This window comes from Apteryx mantelli, chromosome 30 (assembly GCF_036417845.1).
Source record: "Apteryx mantelli isolate bAptMan1 chromosome 30, bAptMan1.hap1, whole genome shotgun sequence".
Classification (NCBI taxonomy): domain Eukaryota; kingdom Metazoa; phylum Chordata; class Aves; order Apterygiformes; family Apterygidae; genus Apteryx; species Apteryx mantelli.
In genome coordinates, this window is record NC_090007.1 from 2167099 (window position 1) to 2192222 (window position 25124).

The window sequence follows — 25124 nt, forward strand, 5'->3', positions numbered from 1 at the left end:
AGGACGTTCAGATGCTTCTTTGTTTCCTTTGAGAGGCAAACACATCTCAAACAGCCAGTAAATAGTCAGAAAACCTCCCTCTTCTTTTGGAGGAAGCCTTCATTCAAGACATCTTGTACTAGAGGAATGACTTTTAAAATATTAATCTAAGAGAATCTAAACCCCCTCAATGATTCTTGGCTCATAAAACTGTTTAAGTAAAGCCTTTAGGGAAAAACAGAACTGCTGTTCACCTTTAACAGAGTTGGGAATTTTGGATGATTCAGTTTCCTTCTGCCAGTTTTTTTTCAGTCCTTTCCCAATTTAACAAGATCATCTGATAGCTACAATAAAATTCTGCTGCAAAAACAAGCAGTGTTGCATGCAAGAGATGATTACCCAGGGAATATTGAGCATGGATGTCTTAATGGGATTCTTGCCAGAACTGAGGTCTCTGTAAACTGACTTGTAATGCAAAAGTGTACAGACACTGAAGCCATACTACTTAGCTTTCATCGAGAGAATATTTTAATAATTATTAAACTTAAATAGTATTTCCAATGTGTGTAGGCACTATGGGAAATTTCTTTGTGGAATAGTTTGTGTTTCCTGGTGAGAATTGCCCTGTGTTTCAAAAAACAAATCTATGAGGATTAGCTTTCCTTTGCCTGCACTTAAAAATACCAATACTTACCTTCTTGTTTCTATCCTATCTTTAATTTACAGTGTGGTTGGTATATCTGTTGCCAGATCTAACTGTGCTAAAAGACACTCACTACTGCTGTGTAAGAAAGGGGTAGATTCAGGCCACAGGAGGTGACTTAAATTCTGATTCAATCTTTCATTTTAAAACTTTCTCCCCCTTTATAAGCAAATTATTATATTTTTGCTATTTTTAGGGAAAAAAGGGATGAATTTGGGGAATTTGTTAATTTAACATCAAATGACTTCCCAGAGTTCTATTCAATTGTTCGAGAGTAACAAAGCAGTAGAACTATTTCTAGTTTTGTGCTTTAATTTTTACTATGAATTTGCCAGCACAGCATTATCTTGTTCAAGTGCTTTAGGAAATATTGTTTCAACTTGTTTTATGCTTTCCCAGTTTTGCCTTTTATTGCTACAGAGGAAAAATCCCTCTGGAAAATGGTAGTAAAAAGAACTATTTGTGGTAATTTGATTTCTGATGTGCTAGCAGAAAAAAGGAGGGGGTTCTTGACCCTCCATCTTGGGCAATTGGATTGGGCAGAGTAGGAAGAGACCCATACTGAGAAAGGTAAGGCATTTAAATTAATGGACGTTTTTTGGCTCGAGAACACAATGCTGACTAATAAAATTAAGACAGCTTTGAGGTCTACCAGTCTCAGCTTCAGTGAGGGTCTGGAACACCCTTTCGTAATGAGCAACGGATGCAGAAAATCCAGCAACACAAAAATGGAACTTCCTTTTGAGAGAGATACAGTAAATGTATCAAAACTGCTTGGATTTTGACTTGGAACTGAAAGAGACCTCCTGGGTTATTGCACTAAAAATGGGAATGGTTTTATGTGTTTTGATAACTTTTTCATTATAGACATGTATTGATTTCCAGACTCTTTTGAACAGTTGTACTAAGCACAGACAATTGCATGAGGATGCAGACGGTCTCTTTCCCTTGAAAGCCTTGCATACTCAAACCCTTGGATGCAGAGGGAGTTAAAATGCTTGGACTTGGCCATTTGCAAAACCTCACTAAGTAGCCCAGTTTTGTTAATATTGAAGTCAGAGTTTTGTAATGATTAAACTACAGATAATCATCCTTTAAATTCTCCTGGCAGTCTGGATTTAAGCATAAGGAGTTGAGGCTTTAAGATTATTGTTTCTCTTGCTGGACTTGATGAATAGGTCCCCCTCAATCCCCAGAAAAGCAAAGGGGAGGGGGAATAAAGGGAATGCTGTACCAATGGGAGGTGAGCCTGTAGTCTCCAAACTTGGATTCCCAAAGGAAGCTGACTTCTCCATCAGTGCTGAAGATACGTAACTGTGAGTTAATTGGGAGTGAGGGGCGCTTAGTGTCACAAACCCAACTTTGACCTTTTCCTGTTTCTTAACGTATACATACCAAAACTTGCAGACTGAGATCAAAGAGTGTGGCATGGCACTGCTTTCCCACTCTTACCCGACTGAGAACTGCAGCCTCTTGATACTGCTTACTTCAGGCAGTGAAGTCAAACATCCTGCCGTTCTCCTTGGAAGCCGCAGTGACGGGATCCGGTGACCAACTGGCCGTTCGAAAAGAAAGTATTATTTAGAACAGAAGTGTTGTGGCTCTTAAAATGAACCAGACTATGCCTATGTCTGCTTTTCCCTAAGGCTTATAGTCCTCTATTTGCAGTGTCTCTCTGCAGTAACCTGTCCCCTAACAGTTGTGCCCTTCTCTAGAGACAGGTAGGTTTAACTCTTCAGTGTTCTCTGGATGTCCTAAATCCTTTGTCTGGAAAAACAAAGCTTGTATTTTCTTTGGCACCAGACCATTGCATCCTTAAAGCTAATCACCCCTTTAGTATTTATTTAAGAGCACTTTTCTGGATTTCTTGCCTTGGCTCCCTGCCTTTGCTCTCCTTTAGCTGCTTATTGAGCTGGAATAACAGTCAAGAAGTTTTAAGTCATCTCTTACAGTTATTTCTGTGGCCCGATCACATATTTGTTCATAATTATTACATAACAATTCCATATCCATCTTGCTACTCTTTAAAAATAGTAGATTAACTGCATTTGAATTGCCGCAGAAATTTGGGAAGGGGGATTGCAAGAAGTCATTTGGTGGTTGCTGCTCTTGGCAGGGGATGTGAGAGGTATTGTAACCTGTTTGTCTTAGAGGTCTTTCCGCAGCCAAACTGGGTAGGCTGTTTTACAGTGATCAGAATAGTCATGCTCTGGAAGATGCATTAGGTATTTAGCAACTAGCATATGCTAAATAAAAGTATTTTAACTTGATAACTGTTTCTCTAAGGAATTGATCCTCTCTTTAATTTTCCTTCTGAAAGCATGTCCAACATGTGTATATGCGTAGCTTTTCTTCCTAATGGAAAACTACCGTACCTTGTGCTAGCCAAACATCTTGGCTTAATGATTGCAAGCAACGTGTGGTTTGTCCCAGGACTTTTCCCTGTGCGCGGTAAGTCGGAGCTTTCTTTACCTTTCACAATATTTGCCGTCTGGTGTTAAAGATGATCCGAATGTCATATTTTGTGTCAGAGACATCTGTTCTTTTGGAGTTTAAAGGCTTATTTTTGCACATAGAAGATAAGTAAAAACACAGTATGGTTCTGCACTAGGAAGCAAAGATTCCTTTGAGGCACGTCTGGGAAGCCTTACTTGAAGTTACCAGGTTGAAACTAGAAGAGTTTTCACTGGGCTTGAGCATAAAACTTAACAGAAACTTGAATTACCCTTTACTATGTAAGGTGTTGCAGCTAGACTGAGTTTTGTTCAGATTGCGTGCTAGTGCCATGGAGCCTGCGCGTAACAACAGGGCTTCAAAGATGAGTCCCACCAAGGAGCTTCATGCTCTGGGCAAACGATACAGAAAGGTGGGATTTGCAGAACTGCATGACTGCTCCCCTAGTGCAGCAGGAAAAACGGTAGCAAACTGCCATGTACCGAAGCCATGTACCGTCACCGTGGAGCTGGCAGGCATCAGCCTCGGTTAGTTGTCATGCAGTCATCTGGGTTTTGGGGGTGGCGGAGCAGGTGTTGGGATAGGCCGGTTGGCTCTGCTTATACTATTTTTCGGTCTCTCCTTTCCCCTAGTTCCTCTTTAGAGAAAACTTTCTTGCATCTATTTTAAAGCGACCGTGCAGCAGGGAAGCATGCTGAGGTTTTTTGCCTCGTCCATGCACTGCAGCGTGGGGAAGCGGTGTTCGGCCGTTTCGGTTTAAGTTTCCAAATGAAATCTGCGGCTAAGAATCATATCAACAAATACACTGCACTTTGTTCAATAAGATCTTTTTAACGTGGATTAGAAGAGATCAGAATAACCAGGCATGCGTGAGAGGCCAGACTCCATGGCTAGCTCAGCTCTCGTGCCTGTGGGGTGACATCTTGATGACAGTGGAGTTTAATTGCTGTCTAGTTTGCTGATACAAGCTATTGTCCATTTAGGGACCGAGTTTCTGCTTTACATTGCATGCACAAAGCCTTTCGATTAGGCTATGCTTTTTAGCTTAACAATCGTGTTTTACTCTCTAAACTTGCTCAAAGGTAGCATTTTCTGTGTTTCGAGGGGGCTGGCATCTCTGATGTTCACGCTATGTAGTGATGTAAAAGTCTGTATGCTTGCGATGCTTTCTTGGGAAGTAGCTCTGAAAATTGGAATTATCTCAGAGCCACGGTTTCAGGAGTGTCAAATCTTTTAAGCTTTGTGCTAATGTTTTGAATAGAAAACTTCAGTTTTCTTATAGGGCACTCTTGGTTTTGAGCCTGAAAAGTTGGATTACTGAGGAAGTGACATTTGTGCTGTAATAGCCAATTTTAAATTATGCAACTGTAAACAAGGAAGTCGGTATATGTTTTGCAGTTTAGCAATTTAAACTTTAAAATACATAGCTTAGCATTTTGACTGATGTAAAAGCTCTTTATCATTTTATTGCTACTTGTAGTGTGTTATGGCTAGGGTTTGTGGGTATTTGATATTACAGTGATAATTTGCATGCATTAATGGTCTTAGGGAAACCATAGTTTATAATAAAAAGTCTCCACCTCTTAAACCTTCATCAAAAGCACTTTTTTCTAACTATTCTTATTAAAAGCTTGGGTATTCACTCTTCCCTCCAAACACACACTCCTTTCTAATGTTGGGGAGTGGAAGAGGGAGGGTGCAAGAGGGGGGACCTGGGCCCAGCAGAAAGAGATGCTTGCATCGTTTGGCAACGCTTCCCGCGTCGAAGTACTGAACGGGGTAATATCGGAAAGGGCGAGCGGACAGATGTCGCCTGGGTTGGCTCCGGGATGGCTCGGCTGCCTTGCGGTGCTGTGACCCCTGCCCAGAGGCTGCGGGTGTCGATCCCGGAGACCCCGGGAGACCCCGAGCCCTTTGGAGGGCTCAGCTTTGCCCGTGTTTCTGACCTGGGCAGCTGACCGTGGCGAAAGCGGCTAGTGACACCTCATTCGAGTAGAGAGCTCAATTTTTGCTTTAGTGTTTGTAGAGGTAGGATTTCCAAGACTGTTTCCCTGAGAACACTGGATTTGAGTAATAAGACTAGTAACTCGACTCTAAGGTGTACGTAGCGTAAAAAGCTCTGGAAGGCTTTGCAGGTTAGGTCAACAAAAACTACGCAGAATCTATCATTTTAAAGTCTCCGCAGACTTGACTCCATCTGCAGCCTGTTAGCGTCCTCAAAGGAGATTGTTAGGGGGCCTTAAATAGCCGATGCAAAGCGTATTGCAGAAAGACAGTGTTTTAATTCTGTAAGTAATAGATGTTATATAATAAAGATATTCAGAAAGTTTTTTACTGCTGTGTATCTGATGGGTAAATACAAGCGTTAAAAAAAGTCCTGCGAGAAGTCTTTTGTCGCTGCCTCCTGTGCGGTGCTCGCCTCTCGGGAGGCGAACTTTTGCTAATTGACTACTAGTAAACTTGACATCCCCCTGCACCCCCCTCATTTAAAGTTGTCGAGGGTATATTCAAAGGTTTTTCCACTGGGATTTATATATTTTGCTACTTCTAATGAACTTTGGGACTCTGATGTATAGGTCTCTTGAGTCCTCACAACTAGATGCTGGATATATTTGCTTTGTTTTGGTCTCTTACTTTCCAAAGTCTGTGTGATGTATTTAAAACAAAATGCAAGTGGAAACCTAAATCATTAAGATGCTCTATTTGGGTCTTCAGGGCAAGTTTTCACAAGCATTCAGGTCTGCCTGAACTGAGTATTCTTTTTTCTTTTTCTTTCTTTTACCATTCCCCAGCTGTGCTGAGGAGTGAAGGGAAGTCAGGGAGGGAGAATATTTGGACCATAATGCAGGGATAAAAGAATTATAAACTAGTCATAACCAAAGAATTAAAGGGGAACCTCAGTGAGCTTGGGATATTAGTGTGAAATGTATGAATTTTAAGTGATATCCATTTTTTCTCATCTTTGCAGTTAACTTCTGACTTGATATGTATGATAGATGAAAAGGCCATTGGTGGCCTTGGGCTTAGCATAATTTTAATATTGCTCTGTGTATTTATTGAAATTCTTGCTACTAATTTTAAATGTTTGCGAGAAGCTTTACATTCTGAAAATAATTCTCTTGTTCCAACATAAATAAGGATAAGCTTTCATTTACTCTGTTTGCTCTGCATTTGTGACTCTCAACATCCAAGAAAATAGACAAATATACCAATACTAAGTATAAGCAAATATTTTTCCATATAACACTGCCTCCAGTATAAATTCCAGTAAATGCATAACAGAACTTCTCGAAACAACGTATTCTTTAATTATTTGCATTTCCCCGAAGAAACAGGGAGGTTTCCAGCTGGTTGCTTGACCTGAGCATTTCAAACGTCTGAACCCTCCTTTCCTCCTCCGTCGAGCTGCTTGCTGTGCAACTCGGCCAAGTACTACATCCACATGCGCTTTATAAGATGGACCGTAAAGCTTACCTTTCTGGTCCTATGTAGGAATATCACATCAAGTTTTTCCACTTGATGTTTTTAAAACCTCGCACTAGCTTTGTCTGATCTTACCTATTAAAGTATTTGAATAGATTTACATTAACTTTTGTGGCTTTTATTGCCATTCTGAAGTGCACAAATTTTTTACATTCTGGTGTTCCTGCTATTACTTAGTATTGTATTACCACTTGGAAGAAAAGCTTTTACTTCTGAGTATATGAAGCTGGAAGTAACTGTAGTCTTATGTAAGAGATGGGGGGGGAGTAGCCATTAAATCCGTTTTTAAATCTACAAAAGTAGCATTGACTTTTTTTCCCCTGTTGGAACTTTAAATTCCTTTCACTCTTTACTCAAGCTTCCATTTGCCAGATCTAGAATATTTAACTGGAAGGAACTGTTATCACGTTGCTATGCTTTTATCAGCCTTAGGAATATATATTAAGCATTTCTAGCTCTCCTGGCTCAAAGAAGGTAGAGAACGAAGATGAGCGTAACAGTGCTAATAAAAGACAATTGTTTTGTGGGGGGTTGGGGTTGGGTTTTTGGTTTTGTCTTAGTCTTATGATGTCTGAAAGTACTGGTTTTACCTTTGGAAGTCATTCCTAAAGAGATTTTGGGCATTAGTAGTTGATAATCTTTCAATCTATGTATCAGAAAAGCCTTCTGTTGAAACAACAGTGAACACAGAACAGACAACATGTAATTATTAATGAGTCTTAGTTGCCTACTCTTGCTATATATAGTTTAGAAATAATAATTCTTCTTACATGGCATTGCTTGTTCTCTGGTTCCATGTGCCCCAACCACCATGCTCGTTCACATTTGGATAGTATAAAATACTGTCAAAGTTGCAGAGAAATGTGTTAATCGCAGAGATAAGTGTCTTGTACCTAGCCTGGTGTCAGGAAGCCTGCTAAACTGAGAGGTGTCTGCTTTATAGCACTTGAGCTGCTGCATTCTTGCTTTAAAAAAAAATAGTAGTATGATTTTTGTCTTCATCCTATTCATCTTCTAGTTGTTATTCTTGGATATATTTTAGCTTTATTCCTCTGTCAGATGATCAGGCTGTGCAGGTGGCCGAGCTGCAGACTGATTTGTCTTGTTTTGCCTCATAATTGAACCCAGAAACAGTTTCATCAGGATTCTTGAGTTACCAAAGATTCCCTGAATCTCGTAACTTGGCGAACTCTGGGAAAGGTAGACTTGGGCTTGCAGCAGTACTGCTATATGGCAGAGCAGCTGACTTCCTAAAATAAATAAATTACATATACATGCATTTTTTTTTAATTTTTTTATTAGAAGGAAATACAGAAACAGGGGAAAGCCCTTGTTACCCGCCACCAAAGGTGGGTGGCATGGCATTTCTAGGAAACTGAACAAAGGAAGTTAACTGCTCTGGTTTTACTGGGGAAGAAGATTTAGATGACTTTTCAGAAGATGGTGAAGGCTTTTTGGAAACTGTCGCAAGAACACTTTACAATTGGGGTTTGTTCATACTAGAGCGTTCAGGAAAGTTAATCCAAATGAGCTCCAGATATAAATTGAAATATGGTTTTAATTCAGTTCAGTGTAATTCATCTGTTTGCTTTTGTTCTGAATGAAGGTGTCCACCCAGGAATTTAATTTCATCTAATAAAAGTACTTAAATTCATATCCTTAATTGTATTAGGGGGTGCGTGTGTGTGTTCTTTTTCCCTGGGCGTTCTCCAGCAGGCAGCCTTTAGCCAAGGCACTGGGTATCCGCGGAAGGGCAGCGATGCGCGTGCAGGTGCAGTAGTGGTGCTGCTGAAAGAAGCAAGGACCTGCGTGCTCTCCTCGCCGGCTCTGCATGAAAGTGGTGTTCAGGCCGCGTTCAGACTGTGCGAGGATCTCCAGTAGCCGGCACTTCCATGCGGTACCTTCCGTTAAGTGCCGATGGAGTCGTTACGCTGGTATTCCTGTGCAGCAGATCACAAGAAGTAGCAGCCTCTAGGCATAGAAGGTGAAGTAGAAATCGAGTATTTCAGGAGTGCAGCAGAATAAAGCAAAGCTAATGTTTGCCATTTAACTTGCATGAACCCTAATCTTTAAGTTTGAGATTACATGTTCAATTTCAAACCATTTTGTAAGTAGATTAGTGAATTTGTAAGTTCTGCAGTTAAAGCTTGTCCTGATTTGTGTAGCAGTCCTTTTATGTTGTTACTGCTTTGTTATTCCACTTACACGCTTCATATTATCTTCTTATTCCGCTTAGGTAATTCTCCAGATTTAATCGCAGAACTTCATGAATTTATAATTAGCAATACAAGATATTTACTCAGATTTTTTTAATACAAAACTGCTTACATGTCTCCAAATTCTTGTTCTCTGAAGTACGTTCATATGAATTTATGGACACATTGCACAGTACATGCTGACACCGTGAACAAAAAGCTGGCCAGTCTGTCTATGAACAGTGTGCTATGGTATGCAGTGTCGTGGCACTCAAGGAATTTAGTGATCTCTGTACGAAGAGCAAGAAGTTGTTTATTGTTTCTTCATAAAGGTTATTTCATGCCTGCAAAATTCACTATACAACACAAAGTGAGTGCTGTCAGCTTCGAGCATATTCTTACTTTATAGTCATAAATTTATAATCTAACAAGTTTGGGTGTGATGCAGACCTTTTAAATTATATTAGATAGGCTCTTAAAAGGCACTGAAGACTCTGTCTTATTACGAGCTTATTCATCTGCGGTAAAGGATTCTTCTTGCTAGGGAAATTTTTTTTGTTAATGTCAACTTATTGTGGCTCATTCTTCACTCTTGGCCTGAAAGCCTTTGGAAAGGTCTTACAAGAGACGATGATAAACTTACGGGCTTTCAGGCTGTTAATGCTTTTGCTGCTAGATGTAAATGTCTGTTTCTGTAAATCAACAGAAACTTTCTGTGCAAATCAGCATGGTTCTTGGTAAGTGCAGGCAATGGGACTGCAAAAGGCCGGTACACACCTACTGCCTGAACTTTCTCATGAAACTCTTCTTAGCACTTTACCTGTGAAAATGTCTCTGATTTATGTGGAAATGTGTCCATTTCTAACTGACATATGAAGCTATTCATAAATTCTTCTGTCTTTTGGAGGATTCAGTGTCACCCACATGAAACATGTCTTTTCCACCCTGTGGAGCACAATGCTGTGCTGCAGGAATATGTCTCTTAGTGTTTCTTGGAACTCTTTACATGGCTTAGGAAATGAAACCAACGCAGTCACAATACTTGTGAAATTAAAACAAAAAAACCCTTTATCTGAGGGTGACTTGGATTTCATAAATTCTCTTTCCCTAGAGTTGAAACCTCAAACACGAGTTTGAATTGAAAGCCTTCGTGATCATTGCAGAATCCTAGCAAAGCTGTGCTAAAGACTAGGCTTTAGTCTTTTGGCAAAAAGACTGACTAATTGAATTCAGTTGTGTTTCTGTCCTGAGCAGAGAGTGATTTAAACTTAACAGTAGTGCAACTTCCCAAAATGTAAGCAAATGAGTATAAAGGAAAAGACTGATTCTTGAAATGGGCGATGTGAAAACAGTGTTTTGCAATGAAGTTGCAGTTTGCTTTTCCAGTGAATTGCCAGGTTTCTGTTGGGAAAAAAAAATTTGCTTAGTGCCTGCTCAGACCCAGAATTGTAATAAAATTTTCCCTCAAACATCCACTGTTTAACTCTTAAGTTACGTCAGCTATCTTCAGTGCTTACGTATTGTGTGCTGGAAACGTGGCTTAGGGGTCGGGAAGGAACTGAAACTGAGCTGATACTGAGATGGTCTGCTGCTTTTTCCTCCCCCTGAAGTGTGGGTGGATTTTTTTTCCCCTTTTTTAAAGAGTGATTAGTGTAACCAGTAGTAAAACAATAGTTTTATCCCTTTTTAGGTACAAATCACTGTTTCAGGAGGTTTTGTGTTTTCCTGACTTAGACTTCTGCATATTTCCTAGAAACTTCTCCCTTAAAATAGAGGAAAAAGTATTGGTGAAAAATCAAGCTGAGTTTTTTTTGGCAGTGAATGTTGGAGCTTTTAAGGTAATCTATCTTTCTTGTTTTTGTAGGATGCTGTGACATCAAAACCAGTAATCCAGTTTCAAGGAAGCCAAGGGGTAAGTTTGTGTATGAGTTGCCTTGGGAAGCTCTTTACTGGCTTGCTCATACAGTTAATCTGAGTAAAGAATTTGTTTTGAATGTCTGTCCCATTCTAGTTCAGAGTGATGCTATGATTTCTGAAAGAGAGAGGTGTGAAATTCGTGTGTGGTCCAGGAAAGAGCGTTTGCTCAGGAAAGAGCGTTTGCTCATTGATCGCATGGATTGTCTCTCTAAGAACTTTTTTCCCCCTTAATTTTCTAACATTGCTAAATCCCTAGCTGTGCAAAGTGATGCAAGTGGTGAAACCTAATTTTATAAGGCCGTGCTGTTGAGCAGAACAAGGAAGCCGAAAGCGTAATGATGGTAATACTGTCCTGAGTGCAGCAATCCACAGAAACCTTGCTTGTGTCCTGCAGAAACACCTTGCCAAGCCTGGTAAACTTGGTGCAAGACTTTGTTATGGATGCAGATTATTTACAAGTAGTGTTCGGAGGGTGTTACGAATGTACTGAAGCTTTATTTAACATGCACTTTTAAATGACTGTGCAGCTTCTGTGAGTATCAAAAATCTTTTTCTATTTAGGAGTCTTATTTCTTTAACTTCTGTTCTGATGACTGAACTCCTCCGAGGTATTTATAGAAGTTTGAGACTGTCATTCCAGTTTCTGACAATGTAGAGATTTAATTGCTAGTTTTTCTGTTAAAGTAATGTAACACTTCAGTGAACTTTAAAAATGTCATTTATATATCTTTTAAATACAAGAAGGTGTGTGTTAACTTTGGTGCTCTGCATAAGAAAGGGGAATATAATTCCATGTTCAGTTCAATATAAATGTGCTGCTTGTTGATGTGCTCTTTTGTTGAATCGCATGTGTGAGAATTGAGTCATCTTAAACGTTGTGTGCTGGGATGCTTAGGAATAGGAAGGAAGGTAACAAAATGAGTAGCTACTTTAAAACTCAGTCAAGAATCTGAACTCAGTTGTAAATAAATTTTTAGTTTTTTGTGGCAGCACAATAAAGCTTTCAGAAATGCTTGAATTAAGTATGTGTTAAAGTCTAGCACATATCTTCTTGCCTATGTTTTACCTTGTGATATTAGTCTCACTAGTTCCATCGTACTCTAACAAAACATAGCAGGAAAGACATTGTTATCGAAATTCAGAAGAAAAATACAAACCTTTTTGTCCTGGGAGATAAAGAAAGGAGCAATTTCCAGGTTTTTTTTTCTTTGTTTAGAATTAAGCTTCCCAGAAAGCTTGGTATGAAAGCTTAGATAAAAATCTGCAACTAAAGTTTGGTGAAATTATAAGCGAATGAAAACCAGAACTTTTAAGGATGCCTGATTTGTTGTTACTAGATGAGCTGACAGCTTTGCCTGTAAGAAAAAAGCTAAAAAGATTGCACCCATTTTCCTTCCCCTTTGCAGTGCACTTTGTAAGGATCTAAATCTAACTTCTCCTGTAAATGTGCTGAAGCTCTAGAAATGCCTCTTCTTTTACTTTATCTTCCTCCTCCGAGGAAATATAAACAGTTGCAAAATTAATCAGAACAACTTAAAACACTCCACTGCCCTCGGCTACTGCGCTCTTTTGTGTAATGGCTTTGCCGTGGATGTGGTGTTACCTGCCAAGCTGGGAGCAATTCTTGGGACTTGAGCATTTTCAGGTTTGGCAAAACCCACTTTAAAACAGTGCAGTTGCTTATAAAAAGATCAGTCTAAACTAATGCACTTAATTATATTTGTGGCCTTAACTTCCAGAAAGCAATTTTTTGGTGAAAGGGCCGTCAGTCATATGCAATTAATGCCTGGGTTGAATGAAAGAGGATTTAAGCGGTGTGCTTGCATCTGATGTTGCCGTGTAAAGAGGGAAACGTGGAGACCTGCAGAGTGTGAGCAGCGCCGAGGCGTTGTGGGTGGAAGGAGGATGTTGGCAGCACAGAGCTGACCTCTGCTTGCCTTGTTTTCGGCTGTTTAATTAATTGCACTGTCGAGTAAAGGCCAAAGGTAGAGCTTTGAAGAGAGCGAGAACCAGTTCAATTGGGGCAGATAGAAAGAGCTCTTTGTCCTTTTAGTATTATTTTTACTGGGTATGACAAGAAGCTGGCAGCTGTGTAACCATCTGTTTTTAAGTGTAGTACTCATATATGTCAAGATTGAGCCTTGCTTTAAGGAATTAACAGCAGGGCTGTAAATACTTTCTAGAGCGCGTTCTGTAATTTAGACTGAAAAGATAAAGCTAAATACAGTAATTGAGCAAGCTCTCAAATTCAGATGATCCCATTAAAACTTTTTTGTTTAGCTGTTTATTTTTGGAATACACTTTTTCCCACTGTCTCAGTTCCCACCTTTGCCTTCATATTTTACTTCCTAATAAATGTTGCTATGGAGACAACTTCTGTATAAATTTTGAGGGTCATAGGTTTTGTCTAGCACAAATGTCAGAGTGCGATTTAAAGTAGTGTCCAGTGACACAAGATTCTAATAGTGTGACCTTTCCTTCTGTGTAAATATCCCTCTCCCTGCTGCTTCCTCTCATTCTTTAGAAGCCTCCTCACTTGTTGAATCTCGTTATCTACGGTGGGTTTTAATCACTGTGTCCATGTCTTCCTTAGCTGTTCCCAGTGCTGCAGTGTAATGAACTCTGTCAAGGAGACTCTCAGCGCTTGAATACACAGAGAGCAACTTTCATCTTTAATTAAACAGGGGAGGGAATCGGCTAGGAACCGAACGCAGGGTCGGGCGGGACGGCAGGTCTGCCGGCCAGGTGCTGAAAGCAGGGTATGGGCGGCTTTAGCCCACAATGTACCAACTGTTTCAATGACAACTTAAGACGTCAGAAGGCAAAAGCGTCTGAATAGATCCTGGATTGAATCTCATGAGAGTGTTTAAGCTGTAAATGATCTTTGCCTTAAAATGCATTTCTTTATACCAATGCTGTTTATGTTCCTTACTTTTTCAGCGTACATCTGTGTAATAATCAGAATTTTGGTAGTAGTAGGTAGGTCACACTGGTGGAGTGTCTCTCTGCTTTGAGAGATGCATGGCAATACAAAGATGCGACTATTGGGATTTTCCTTAAGAGCGACATCTGTTTGTTGCACTTTTTCATCCCCAGCCAGTTTTTCTTTGGTTTTGTAAATTTATATGGAGTCGTGAGCATTTTGCTTGTTTCGAGATGCATGCAAATTAGAATTCAAGAGCTTTAGTACCAAGCTGTTATAAATGGTGGCAGTTGATGCAGTGCATAACTTTACAAGAAAGACAGAAGATGTTTCTATTTTGGTAAAAGCATGTACTGAATTGGAGATTAGGTTGGGTCAAATTTGCAGGTGCTTACTCAAAAAAAGAGCTGAGATTAGGGGTGGGAGGGGAAGAGCTGAATTAGAAGGAAAAAAAAAAACAGGTTCCAAATACAGGCATGTTCATGCAGATTTCTTAAATATGACTGTTAGGAATAAAAAAAACATTTTAACAAAATGTGATTGGAAAATACTATATTTTCCCTTGTTTCTTGGCATGAACTTTTGTTGGTATTAATAGAAGGTGAAGTTACCATTCAAAATGAGCTGTACGCAGATGAATATTACTTGAAAGAAAAAGCAAAGTCACATCTGTACTGAGCTATTTTTAAGTGTCTGTAGTTAGTGGTATAATGCTCAGCACCAAAATCGGGCTCCCTTAAAGCAGTTACCATGTTGATTTGGTGGCTTAAGAAACCTTCTGTTTCAGCTAAAAATAATTCCTAGATAACGGCCATTTTGCATATGCTACACTTTTCAGTACTGAAACAAGCCAAGTTTAACGTTAATGTGACTCTGTCACTTCTCATTTTATGTCCTTTGAAGAAGCTGCCTATAAAAGGTACAGAAATCGTAAAAAATGCCAAAGTTCAGGACTCTTGTAGCAGCCATTTTTAACAGCAGTAAATCAGGATCCAGCAGTAAGTTATTTTAGTATGTGAATTTATGGTTTGGTTACATCTTAGAGGTTTTATTGGGCAAACCTGTTGCATATGCAGCACAATTCTAGTGTCAAGCCCTGATGGAGAAAAGCAAGGTCTAAGAGATCTGCTTAGCTGCTTGCCCTGTTCCTAGGGCATTAACCAGTAGGTGGACGGTGCCGACTATAAAACACCCAGAATCTGCTGTTTACATAACTCTGAATTTGTGCATATTCTCAGCTTGCTTGTAAAGGAGAAGAGCGTTTTATTCCTTCTCTATGGGTGGGGGAAGAGGGCGTTCAGGCAGATTAGGAGCTCAAGGCCGCCCCGCGCATCTGGCAGGGGAGATAGGGCTCGGCAGTCGGGACGCTCGCCCGTGCTGGGGCTGGAGGGCCGGCACGGCCGCCTCGGCGTCTGCAGCGCCACCGAATCAGCTCGGTGTGTTTTTAGATTTGGATACTGGGACTCGACAGGGGAGATACCTTGTCCTTCCGTATAAAACACGACTAAAGTTGGGGTTTCTTTGCTTGCTGCTTGGAAATAAGGAAAGTGTGTTTTAAGGACTAGGCGAAGATTAGCTGGAGGGTAACTGCTCTTTACGAAGAGAGAGCAAATAGAAAATGTGCCATTAGTTCAGCTCGGCCCAGGTCCCCAAAGCATGTCTTCCACTCCGGAGAACATTCGCTTTAGCAGTGCAGCACAGATGTGCTGGGTTTTGAGGCTGCTGTAGATGTCCAAGGTCAAAGGGAAACCACCTAAAACCCCTTTTGTGCTAGCGAGCATCTTCTGAGGAGTGTAGTCCTATGGGGATGCCATGACTTGGTTTGCTAGATATATGCATTTTGTGCACATATGTGGCAATCCAGGCAAATATGAATGTGTGTGGTAGAGTGTAGCCTAAAATAAGTTGAAACCGCCATTCCCCCTGTCTCATTTTCTGGAAGCCATCTTAATCATCAAAAATTGATGTGATGGTAGAGCTCAGATGCCTCAATTTATATTGAACCTTAAACATGGAGGGAAAGCAGTTCTCACTTTTAAAAATGAATGGCTGGGAGGAAGAAACAAGGCAGATCTCTGTAGAGTTGTCTGCAGAACACACTTCATGCTTGATTAAATATTTAATTTAGCATCAACATCACACTCCACTGTGAGCCATGAAATCTCTTTATGGAATTATAATCTCTTAAAAAAGAATAAGCGTGCTACCTAGTGACCTGGGCTGGGCTGTGTTTAGTGCTGGATCACTAATTTTAAAGAAACAAGTCTCAAGTACTTCAAATTGAACATAAGCAGTGGTAGCAGGTCTGTTCTGAGCCTGAATCAACACAGAGTTGGGTCAGACTCCTAGAACAAGATTATCGTGGGCTCTGCTTTGAAAGGCAGCAAGCCACCGGTTCATGCCTCTGTCCTGAAACAGATGCAGCTGCCTTTTCTTTTTTAACTGATCTTTACATCTTTGTCTATGTCTCTTACCTTAACGTTTTATTGCTACAGCATATCGTTTTGTTAACTCATATCCTTCTTGCAGTTTCTTACCAGCTTGCCCTTCATAGTCTCCTCTGCAGTAGTCCATGTACTTTATTTGTAGCCAGTTCTAAAATGGCCAAAAGCTTAGTGGCTGCCGAACAGTTCAGCTCGTGTTAGCGCAGGCTGCCCAAGTGACTGATATTTTTTCTCCTTCCAAACAGCACATCGCAATTCCGAGGCCTGATCGCCCTGCAGAAGTGCGGACTTTCACGTTTTATCTTTCAAATATTGGCAAGGACAGCCCCCAAGGGAGTTTTGACTGTATCCAGCAGTACGTGTCTAGGTGAGTGGTAATCAAAAGAAACATAGCTGTCATTTTACTTCATTTTCTGTAGGATCTTCACTCACAAACTTGAACAAAATTTAAAGCATGTTCTTTCTTTTAGAGTCTTGCTAATCTCTTTGCGTGTATAGATGTATGCATATTTGGCTAAGGAGGCATTTGCAGAAGAATCTGTTTACCTGTCCCAGCTTCTTTCTGTCTCGTCCTCTTATTTAGATAATACAATCTCAGTTATTCACCAGCAATGGAAGTGTACCCGTTTGCGGTGATGGGAGCATCTTTTCCATTGTGTTTTTTTACAGCAATGGCAATATCCATCTGGATTGTCTTGGAAGCATACAGGATAAAATCACCGTGTGCGCTACTGATGATTCCTACCAGAAGGCAAGGCAAAGCATGGCACAAGCAGAGGAGGAAACTCGCAGCCGGAGTGCTATAGTCATTAAACCTGGGGGGAGATATGTAGGTAAGCAGCAACTTGATTTGGGGGGACCTGTTCCACTACCTTCTTGTTAAGTCAAATGCTTGTGTTTGTCTTGCTGTGAACAGCTTGACTGTGGAAGTGTGTAACAGGTATCTGGTAGTTCTTTATGGATGTCTGGTAATTATGGTGCTAGTTTCCTTGTATCGAGACTTCTTTATGGCTTACAGCTTTGCTCTAGAACTTGTGTGGTGGTGTTTGTGTGGCCTCTGAGGATCGTCTGTGTACGGTCTGCTAATTATCTGGCATAGTTCATATTTGTCATCTGGTGATGCTGAGCGTGTACTGCTGATGCATCAGAAGTGCCTGTGCTCCTAGCTAGGTCAGCTAAAACGTACCACCGCTGTTGTCACACATCTGATGTGTGCCTGCCCCTGAGGCTATTGCATGCAGCATCTAGAATGCAGGTAGCAGTGCCCCGTGTTAATCGGCAAAGGGGTTAAAGTAGTGCTTCCGACTGCAGCCTTCAAGATACCGTCTCAGTGCGGCAACGAGGGGAGAAATCTTTTTGCAGAGGAAACAAAGATGTGATAAATACCAGTGGGCTCCAGGAGGAGCCTGTAAAGACCTAGTACTGGGCTCAGGTCCCTGCTTACCTTGCTCTGGTCACAGACTGAGACATTAACATTCACCAGAAAGCAGCATTTCATTTTTTGAGCCAGCTGTTTTTTACGCAGCCAATGTGGTCTGGTAGCCAGTTTCTGCTTGGAGGATGTCTGTGATGAGAAGGGCGAGTTGCAAAATGTAGAACTGACCCTGACTCATTGTTTTATCAACCAAGTGCTCAAAGCTGAGAAATAAGATAGTAATCAGGAAGGAAATGCATTGATTTCCTGTAGACTAGAAGATTATTTTGTTTAGCTCATATTTGAGAACATTACAGTAAGTGGATGGAGTTGTTAGGCTTATGAGAGGAGAGAGAGAGAGAAGATTCTCGGAGCAAATTGCTTCCCAGAAAGATACAACAAAACTTTGATTTTGAGATACCCTTACTTAAATGTTTACCACTCTGAAATGGAGGTACAACCACGTAAAAAGCACTTAGTTTCCTCTGTTCCTATCACTGCACATTTTGCCTCCAGCCGTAAGTGGAAATGTCACAATATTTTTTTGCTGTTCATGACCTGGCAAGAGTTAAGGGAGCTCTAGAAAGCTTATGAATCTTTTCTTGTCCTGTTTCTGGAAACAAAGTCCAGTGAACCTCTGAATTTTGGCATGTTTAATGAGTGAATTGTTTCTCTCCCTCTTGTCTTACCTCAGCCCTGACAGTGAAGGGTCGTGCTTCCTTGCATCAAGCTGGCGTGTAATAGGAACCTAGGAAATGGGGCCTTAGTTATGCAACCTACGTTTCAGTAAAATAAACATTGCAGACCATCATCAGTATCTTTAGATGACTCAGTTGAAAACATTGCTTCCTAACAGTGGAGAATTGCCATACTGAAACAAAACTCCAAAAATTCTTGCAGTAAATGCTGGACTTTTTTTGTCCTGGTGAAGGTCACTTAGATGGACTGAAGTGACTGTTAGTTTCATCTCCGTGTTTTAGATCTTGGCACCTATAAACATTTTTTTTGATCTGCTGTTTTCGTCTTTGCAGTTGGTAGTAGGGACCTGGCTTTTTTTACTGTTTTGAGTACAGAAAGAGGTCACATTCTTTGATTTGTGCTTTAGTAAGTGATGTGGGACTTTCAGGATTCTAGTTAAAGTTGGGGGGGGGGTTGTTTCTTTTTCTTTTTTAATAGTAATAGGAATGAGTTCTCGAATAAGGCAGTAAGAAAAGGAGAATGGCATTTGGGATGGAGTTGAGGAAGCTGGCTCTGAGGGCTTGATACGAAGTTTTAAGACAGTTGGTTACATTCTCAAGTGTATGTAAATATAATTGCAGGATGAAGCAGCTACTACTGCAGTGCAGAAGGGGTTATTCTATTAGAATAGCCAGCACACTAATGAATAGATTAATGTATCAGGGCTAGACCCCCTTCACGTTCTTGTGTTGGCTGGGTGGGGGAAGGGAGGTGGACCAGCCCCATAAAGTTCCTATTGTTCCAAAAGCAGAAACATCTGCGGAGTAGCGTTTTTGCTGAGCTCAGCAGCAGGGAGCTGCTCATTGACTGGTTCTGATCCTTCCACTCCATATTTCAACTCTTCTGCATAATAATGCAGAATTTTCTTCTCATAGGGAGAAAAAAATGGTTAGATTAACCATGGGGATACATGCACTTGTGGTGAATGGAAAGCGAGCAAACAAAGAGAGCTTTATGTAAGCTTGTAGCCAATAATACTCAGGTTCGCAGTGCTTGGTGTTGCTGTTTACTAGTTACAAGCTTGTCAAGAATCGTAAAATTCATGGGATGGATACTTGCTCCAGCAGAGTATTGGAACAGATGGGATATGCTGGTTGTGTTCGTCTTTCATTGTCATCTTTTAGCACTTCAGATTGTCTGTAATGAACTCCATATACATGTTGACAAACCACTGGCCTTTGCAAGGTGACTGCTGCAGTTCACTATTCTCATCTCATTTTAGGCAAAAAGGTTCAGGTGCGTAAACCTGCACCAGGAGCTTCCGATGCTGTTCCCTCCAGGAAGCGCCCAACGCCAGTCAACCTTGCCAGTGCAATAAAGAGAGGCAATAGTGCGATTTCTCAGAGACCCTTCAAAGATAGGGTTGTGCACTTACTGGCACTAAAGCCTTATAAGAAACCTGAACTTATTCTCAGATTGCAGAAGGATGGACTTTCTCAGCAGGACAAGGATTTGCTGGACAACCTTCTGCAACAGGTTTGTACTCTGAAGGCAACAGTTTAGGTAAAAGGAAATGTCTTCTCGGAATAGTAGTAAGTTTCTTATTAGCCTGAAAGTAACCTGTGTATATCAAAGCTGCAGCTTATTTTTTCTTTAAAGGCCATGTCAAACAAGTTTACAATCCATGGTACTATTTTTTAAGAGACAGTGGAAGCCTCTCCGTGTCATATATACAGCTCATCTTAGGTGCGTGTAACTAAGCTGTATGATTTCAGTTCACCAGAACAGTCGCCCAAGAGAAACGCTTTGGGTTGTTTGTGAGGAGAGTGCCTAACAGAGAGAATCTGAGAACTGTTTGAATTATTATAACCTATAAATCTTTTGTATTTTTATTAACATGGACATAAAGAAACATGCTATATGTATTGATACATGTAATGTTTCCCATGTGAAGGGAAAATGCATCCCTCTCCTCTCTTTTATATCATCTTTGTACTGTTCAAACCCATGCCTTTCCTGCTTAGAAATGTTACTGGTTAGGTGTGAAGATCATGCAGCTCCTTGCTAAACATATTATTTGTATGTCGAGAATGAAAGCTGTCTCCTAGTTAAATCAGTACTTTACACTTCGAGTCATGTTGAAGGTGCCATTTCAGGAATTGCAGTAAATACCTTTATTGCTTTCACAGTACGAAACACATCATGGATGTTTATTTAAATGCTGCAGCTGTCCTCTTTTTATATTGGAATTCTTTTTTTATTCCTTTCTCTAGCTGAAAAGAATGAGGATTTAGTTTGTCCAAGGGCACAGGCCAGATCATATTGAAAACGGAGTTATTGCTGGCATTACTTGCTCTTTGCCTGGATATTAATCCTCTAGCTCTGTTGCCTTAATTTTCCAGCAATGCTAGAATTCTTCTGAGCACTTTTTGAATACTATAAATATGTCTAATACTAGAAATACTGTTTCTGGTAATCATCTCTTATTGGTGCTGTCACAAACCCCCGGCAGCCTGTTGGTGTGTTTGGTAGTGTCTACAGTGTCAGCTGGATTGGGGTAGATGCTGATTTGGCTGTAAATATATTGCTTGTAAACTTATCTCCTTTCAGCACTACCAGGGCTCCCATCCACAAGCAGACACAGATAAGCTAAAAATTACAGGCTGCATTAAAGCTACATGTCTAAATACATCTAGGTGTGGGTTTCATTGTGCTCTTGCATCTCTCGTAGGACTCTGTGTTCCTGCTGGCCTTTTTGCCTCATTTTGCAAGGTTTCTATTTTTGGGAGGCCTAGGGTGGAGCTTGCAGAGTTCCACACCAGCAAAACAAGGAGGTAGCAGCTCTCGGCCTCTGTGCGGAGAAAATTGGAGTTGTTCCGCCTAGGTTATATTGCTCGCCGAGCAGCGTGTCTCCCGCCAAAGAACAGGCAGCATCGCTGCAGCAGGGAGAAGCTACGCGGGCAGTAATAGGGGAGATTCTCAGAGTTTTTGAAATAGAACCTGGCTTTGCTTTCGTCTCTTGGGCATGTTTACTGGGATATCTAAATGTAAAACACAGCTCAAATTCTTCTTGTGTTTTGGCTCAGGATTTTGGAAAGCTGACAGAACTGAAAGGAAAAACAAAGTGTTCGTCATGTAAACTGATAACTGTGCTTTTTATTTTTTGCTTATCGGGAGTGCTTTGTTGTATTTACTTCTTGAGCTTTTTGCTTTCAAATTTATAGATTTATAATATTAGGTGAAATGCTCCATAAAGCAAAAGCAGAAGAATTAACAGCACCTTCAGTTAGTTCAAGATTTTTCCACTCCTTCACTTGCTTTTCTGAGGATATCTTCTAGCTGTGTGGATAACATAAATTCATAAACGCAACCATCTCCTGAGTGGAATGAGCAATGGAAGAACATTAATCCTTAAACAGATAAGCGGTATCTCCACTGACTGAATAAAAGCATCTTCCAGTTTCAAGTGTAATATAGTGGTCAAACTGAGGGGCTGAAACTGTGAATTTGAGGCTCCGTTCTTGGCTTTTCCAGTAGGTCCGCTTGGCTGTGGGCATAGCATTTGGCATTTGTGCCTCCAGTTCCAGTGCTTTGTTTCGTCAAAGCCCTGTGGTTCCTTCCGGACTTAGAGTACTCTGCAATCACCTAATAAGGGTTGACTGAGGCAGCCCAATATTTGTGAAAGTTTAATTATTAGATACAGCAGAGCTTTTGTTTTAACATTGTACTTTTCATGTGTAACCTGCAGCAAGAGGTTAAAATTTCAGTCAAGCTGTGGAAATACTGATTAAAGTGGGATAACTCCTAACAAGTTGTTTCCATTCTAATACAGTTCTGCTGGTTCCAGCAATGTTTCCACGTAGGCACCGTTCTGAGTTTTATGGGGAAACTACACATGATAGAATTGGATAAAGTGTAGAAAAGCTGCTCACGCATCTGTGCTGAACTAACTGCAGCACATGATTTAGGTGCAATGATTTAATTGTAAAACCCTGGGTTATAAGATGGTGAGCACAAGTTTTGTTGTTCTTTCCCTGAAGTAGTCCTCCAAAAAAGTTCTCCTCCATAAAATCAAGCAGGGGATCCTAATGCACTTAACTCTGTAACATAATCTGCAAGCCCCCTAATGCGTTATATTTACAAGGCGTTCTCTTTGCTGCTTCTCAAGAAAGTAGCTTTCTCTATCCTGTTTTACTTGTTAATGAGAAATTATCATCTGGCAGTTGTTAACTAAGCTATCACCAGAGGGGTTCCTCTGCCAGCTGATAAACTGCACCATTTTAGCTATTGGGCAGTCTTGCTAAGTGGGCTGCCTTTTCCCAGTAGGGTTAATTGCCATGTATTTCCATAAACTCATGTTGTACCATTCCAAACTACGTATCTGTGCTGAATAATCTCTTTAAATATGACTTGCTTCTCAGTAAATTTGCATATGCTTTGGAAATTAATGTTAAATTATATATACTGACAAGTAAGACAAAGGGAAAGGCACAGTTTTATAAATATTTTGGAAATAAATCATTTAGTATCTACTTGTTCACTGACACCACTAACTACAACTAAGTCTGCTGAAACTTTGCCTACATCTTAGATAGTTTTTAGAAAAAGTGTGAAAGTTGCATCCTGACAGGTTTTGCAAATTATTTTTGTTTCAGGTGGCAAATTTGAGTGCCAAGGACAGCACTTTCACGCTGAAAGACTCTGTATACAAAGAAGTGCAGAAGGATTGGCCTGGCTACTCTGAAGGAGATCAGCAATTGCTAAAGAGGATACTTGTTCGGTAATTATTCCATCTCTGTAGTATCATTTAGAGCTTGAGAATACTGGGCCAGGTCAGTTGCTGTAAATCAGGGTAGCTGAAGTCAGTAGTGCTATGGTAAGTTTGAATTATTTTATTTTAATCATAAAGTCTGGTTATCATCCAGGCAAGTGTAGAAAGTGACTGAATTTTGGAATATCAAAGAGGATGCAGCCTTCAGTCTTCATACGTTCTTAAATTGCTAGTTGCAGCAGATTTAATACATTATAATAAAAGCTACACAAAAATGTGGATGGGGAAAAAATGCTACTATTAAAAGCTAATAGTGGTTTAGAATCCTGGAAGAGGAATGGATTAAGGCAAATGTATCCAGTTCCACTCTTCATTGAAACTCTCCTTTCCTTTTTCCATATCTTCTTGTACATGACTTCCTGTGCAGACCAACTTGTTTTTTCAAGGCAGCAAGAGAAAAATGACTCTGCAGTCATGTCCCCAGCTGCCATGTTCCCTAGCTGTCTTGCTTAGCTCCTTCTGTGTTCTGCTTACGTGGATGCTCCTATTCTTTTTGAGCTGTTTGTTTTGGAGACTTTGCCACTTAATTTCTGTAAATTCTGTTATTTGGATGTCCTTTTTTCCCCCCTATATTTTTCCTATATTTTTTTATGTTCATCTTCTCTATGTTGCAAGTTCTATTAGGTATCACAGAGTCAGATACCCTGCAAGACTGAGATTTGGTTGTAGTAAGGGATGCAATGCAGTTGAAAAAGCACAGCGCAGTTTCGTTCTGTAGAGAGAAGTTCCCTGAAACATGGTAATGGTTGTCCTTCTGCCCATAAAGTGTAATCTGCACTGTCCAAGAGTACTCTTAAATGCACACCCTACCTGTTCATATGTTCCTTCCTGAAAATAGCTTTTAACAGAGGCAGTTCAGATGATAGCTTTGTCTCACCGCTTGTTAAGGATTTTTCCCTCTAGAGATATCTTTACTTACGTGAAGCCTCCAGGATTGGAAGCTTTTGGCTGGCAGGCAGAAGAGAAAGAGAACATCGCCTGGATTTCTAAAAGGGAATTCTGCTCTGGGTCCTTATAGTTCCCTGTCTGGATTTTCAGTGTGTTCGTATTGACTAGATTTTGTAATGCAGGTAGTGATGTTACTTGACTTCTTTTTTGAGGCTTTTGGTGCCTTTTGTGCTTTTGGTTAATATTAAGTGGAGCACGTTCTGTTTGAACAGTTTCCATGATTTGAAAGCACAGTTGGCTTGAAGATGAGACTTTTAAACCAGCAAGGTTTTACACTTGGTGTTTTGCCGTGCTAAAGAAAAATCAAACTGTTGTGACTAATTTATATAACCTTGATCTTGAATTATAATTAAACGGCAAAATACAAGTGCCATGCAATCTTTATGGCTTTCAGAAAAGCTAGTTTCTCCCTGTAGAAAGCAATGTTTACTGCTTTTTCTAGAATTGTGGCATTCAGTTATGCTGCAGGTCTAAAAATAGACCTTGGAAAGGATGTATTCAACTGTACAAACAAAGACCCGCTCAGCCAATGCAGGTAATGAGGCTACAAAATGGAAAAAACATGTAGGGTTGAAGACGGTAGAAAAACACTCACAAAAAGGGCACAGGCACCAGACGCTGAACTTTACGTAGTTTGCTGTGGTAGTCTGCGTGGTTGCCTAGATCCACACAATTGTTAAACGTCCTCTTGGTTTTCAGGTCCAGTTGCCGCTTGATGGTTCAACGGTTGCAATAATTAATACATCTTAAAATCTTAAAACTATTTCTAACGTACTAATGTTGGCTTGGCCTAACTCATTTTTCCTCCTGTTGCTTTTTTTTTTCCCCTGCCTTCTTTCACCATTGTTCTGAAGTGTTTTTCCACTGTTACAAGAGCTACTGAATTGAAAGTAGCTAGCTTTTATTCACTGCAATTTTTTTCTTTAATCTATAATTAACATGTGAGGAGATGTGGTAGAATTGCTCAGCAGTTAGGAGATGTGGTAGTACAGCCACTTCACTATGGTGTTTATGGAATATCACTGTTCCCCTTCCTGTTCTTGCAGTCACTGAGTGCTGTTCTTGAGTTGATCTATTGCTATTGAGATTGCTCCGAATAAAATTAAACAAAGCAGCAACTTAAGCCAGAATGGCAGTCAAACTGCAGGCATCTAA

General features: G+C 40.4%; 2 protein-coding genes across 3 annotated transcripts in view; one reads left to right on the forward strand and one right to left on the reverse strand.

Moving 5' to 3' along the window:
• UBA52 (ubiquitin A-52 residue ribosomal protein fusion product 1) overlaps nucleotides 1–25124 on the reverse strand; it is a 74226-nt gene that overhangs the window by 28705 nt on the left and 20397 nt on the right. The gene's annotated exons all lie outside the window — the stretch shown is intronic.
• Nucleotides 1–25124, forward strand: part of ELL (elongation factor for RNA polymerase II) — a 53710-nt gene that overhangs the window by 15244 nt on the left and 13342 nt on the right. For both annotated transcript variants that reach the window (XM_067312700.1, XM_067312701.1), the window contains exons 2-6: nucleotides 10679–10726; nucleotides 16344–16465; nucleotides 16768–16931; nucleotides 19473–19726; nucleotides 22846–22970. In XM_067312700.1, the coding sequence (XP_067168801.1) occupies nucleotides 10679–10726; nucleotides 16344–16465; nucleotides 16768–16931; nucleotides 19473–19726; nucleotides 22846–22970 (713 nt within the window). The remainder of the gene's footprint in view (nucleotides 1–10678; nucleotides 10727–16343; nucleotides 16466–16767; nucleotides 16932–19472; nucleotides 19727–22845; nucleotides 22971–25124) is intronic.